This window comes from Priapulus caudatus, unplaced genomic scaffold (genome assembly GCF_000485595.1).
Source record: "Priapulus caudatus unplaced genomic scaffold, Priapulus_caudatus-5.0.1 Scaffold930, whole genome shotgun sequence".
Lineage (NCBI taxonomy): Eukaryota > Metazoa > Priapulida > Priapulimorpha > Priapulimorphida > Priapulidae > Priapulus > Priapulus caudatus.
The window spans coordinates 47,616-48,758 of NW_014577991.1; the positions used below are offsets into that span (position 1 = coordinate 47,616).

Sequence of the window (1,143 nt, forward strand, 5' to 3'; positions counted from 1 at the left end):
GACAACTAGGAAAGGTAACCATGACAACTAGGAAAGGTAACCATGACAACTAGGAAAGGTAACCATGACAGGTGACACACTATGACAACTGGACATGGAATGATGACATGAACACGCTCACCTCGCGACTTCACGGCGTCCAGCAGACGCGTGCGTCTCTCCACGGTGTCGCAGTCGAACGCGCAGTGCGTGCCCAGCCCCCGAGCCGCGCTGCACGCACGCGGGTACTTCTTCTGCAATACACGCGACGTATTCGCCGGATTAGAGAATGCGCGGCGGTGAAGAATGTGAGATAGAATTGCGCGAGTTCAATGCGACGTTTGTGTCTTTAGAGCGTGTTTTCTGTCTTTCCCTCTCTCTCTGTCTCTGTCTCTGTCTCGTTTTCTTATGCGTTCTCTCTGTGTCTCTCTCTCTCTCTCTGTCTCTCTCTCACCGCCTCTCTCTCTCTCTGTCTGTCTGTCTCTCTCCCTCTCTCCCCCTCGCTCTCTTTCTCTCTCTCCCTCGCTCCCCCTCACTCTCTCTCTGTCTCTTCCTCTGTGTGTCTCTCTCCCCCTCCCTCTCTCTCTCCCCCTCTCTCTCTCTACTATACTCACGGCCAGGTCCTTGAGCCCGCTGAGAAGAATGTTGCCGGATTCCGCCGCCAGCTCCAGAAGGTTTCCCAGCTTGATGGTCTTCGTCACAGCTTCCAATAGCACCATTTTGCTTGGATCCCCCATCCAAGTATTGTAGATTCGGTAAGCCTACAAGCAAGATAGAGAATATAAGCTGGGTTTATACTACCGACTTTATATTGGCGAATTGGTGAGTTGGACCAATTTCACAATTCGGCAACGCCTAGTTGGTGAAAATAGAACATGTTCTATTCTCCCAACTAGTAGCTATCGACGAGTTTCTCGCGCGACTTTTGCATTTAGACTGCCGATTGTCAGTTGTATAGTTGGAAAGTTCGTCAATTCGCCAACATTAAGTCGGTAGTGTAAACCCAGCTTAACAAGGATGAGTAGTCACTCCAGCAGGTTCGAGACAGAGAAATAACGACGAGGGTGAATGATTTATGCAGATTTTTAATTGTAGTCATCAATTAGTGACTTCTGCTGCTGCTGTTATGGCCTTAATCGTACAGAATAATAATAAAATAATAAT

At 48.7% G+C, this 1,143-nt stretch overlaps 1 protein-coding gene and 1 long non-coding RNA gene across 2 annotated transcripts in view; one reads left to right on the plus strand and one right to left on the minus strand.

Moving 5' to 3' along the window:
* LOC106814485 (4-aminobutyrate aminotransferase, mitochondrial-like) overlaps positions 1-736 on the minus strand; it is a 2,311-nt gene extending 1,575 nt beyond the window's left edge. The window contains exons 1-2 of the mRNA XM_014818801.1: positions 594-736; positions 122-233 (exon numbers count right to left, since the gene is read on the minus strand). Of these exons, the coding sequence (XP_014674287.1) occupies positions 122-233; positions 594-716 (235 nt within the window). The 5' untranslated portion in view covers positions 717-736. The remainder of the gene's footprint in view (positions 1-121; positions 234-593) is intronic.
* The window catches only part of LOC106814487, a 23,944-nt gene that overhangs the window by 9,252 nt on the left and 13,549 nt on the right, over positions 1-1,143 (plus strand). The window lies entirely within an intron of this gene.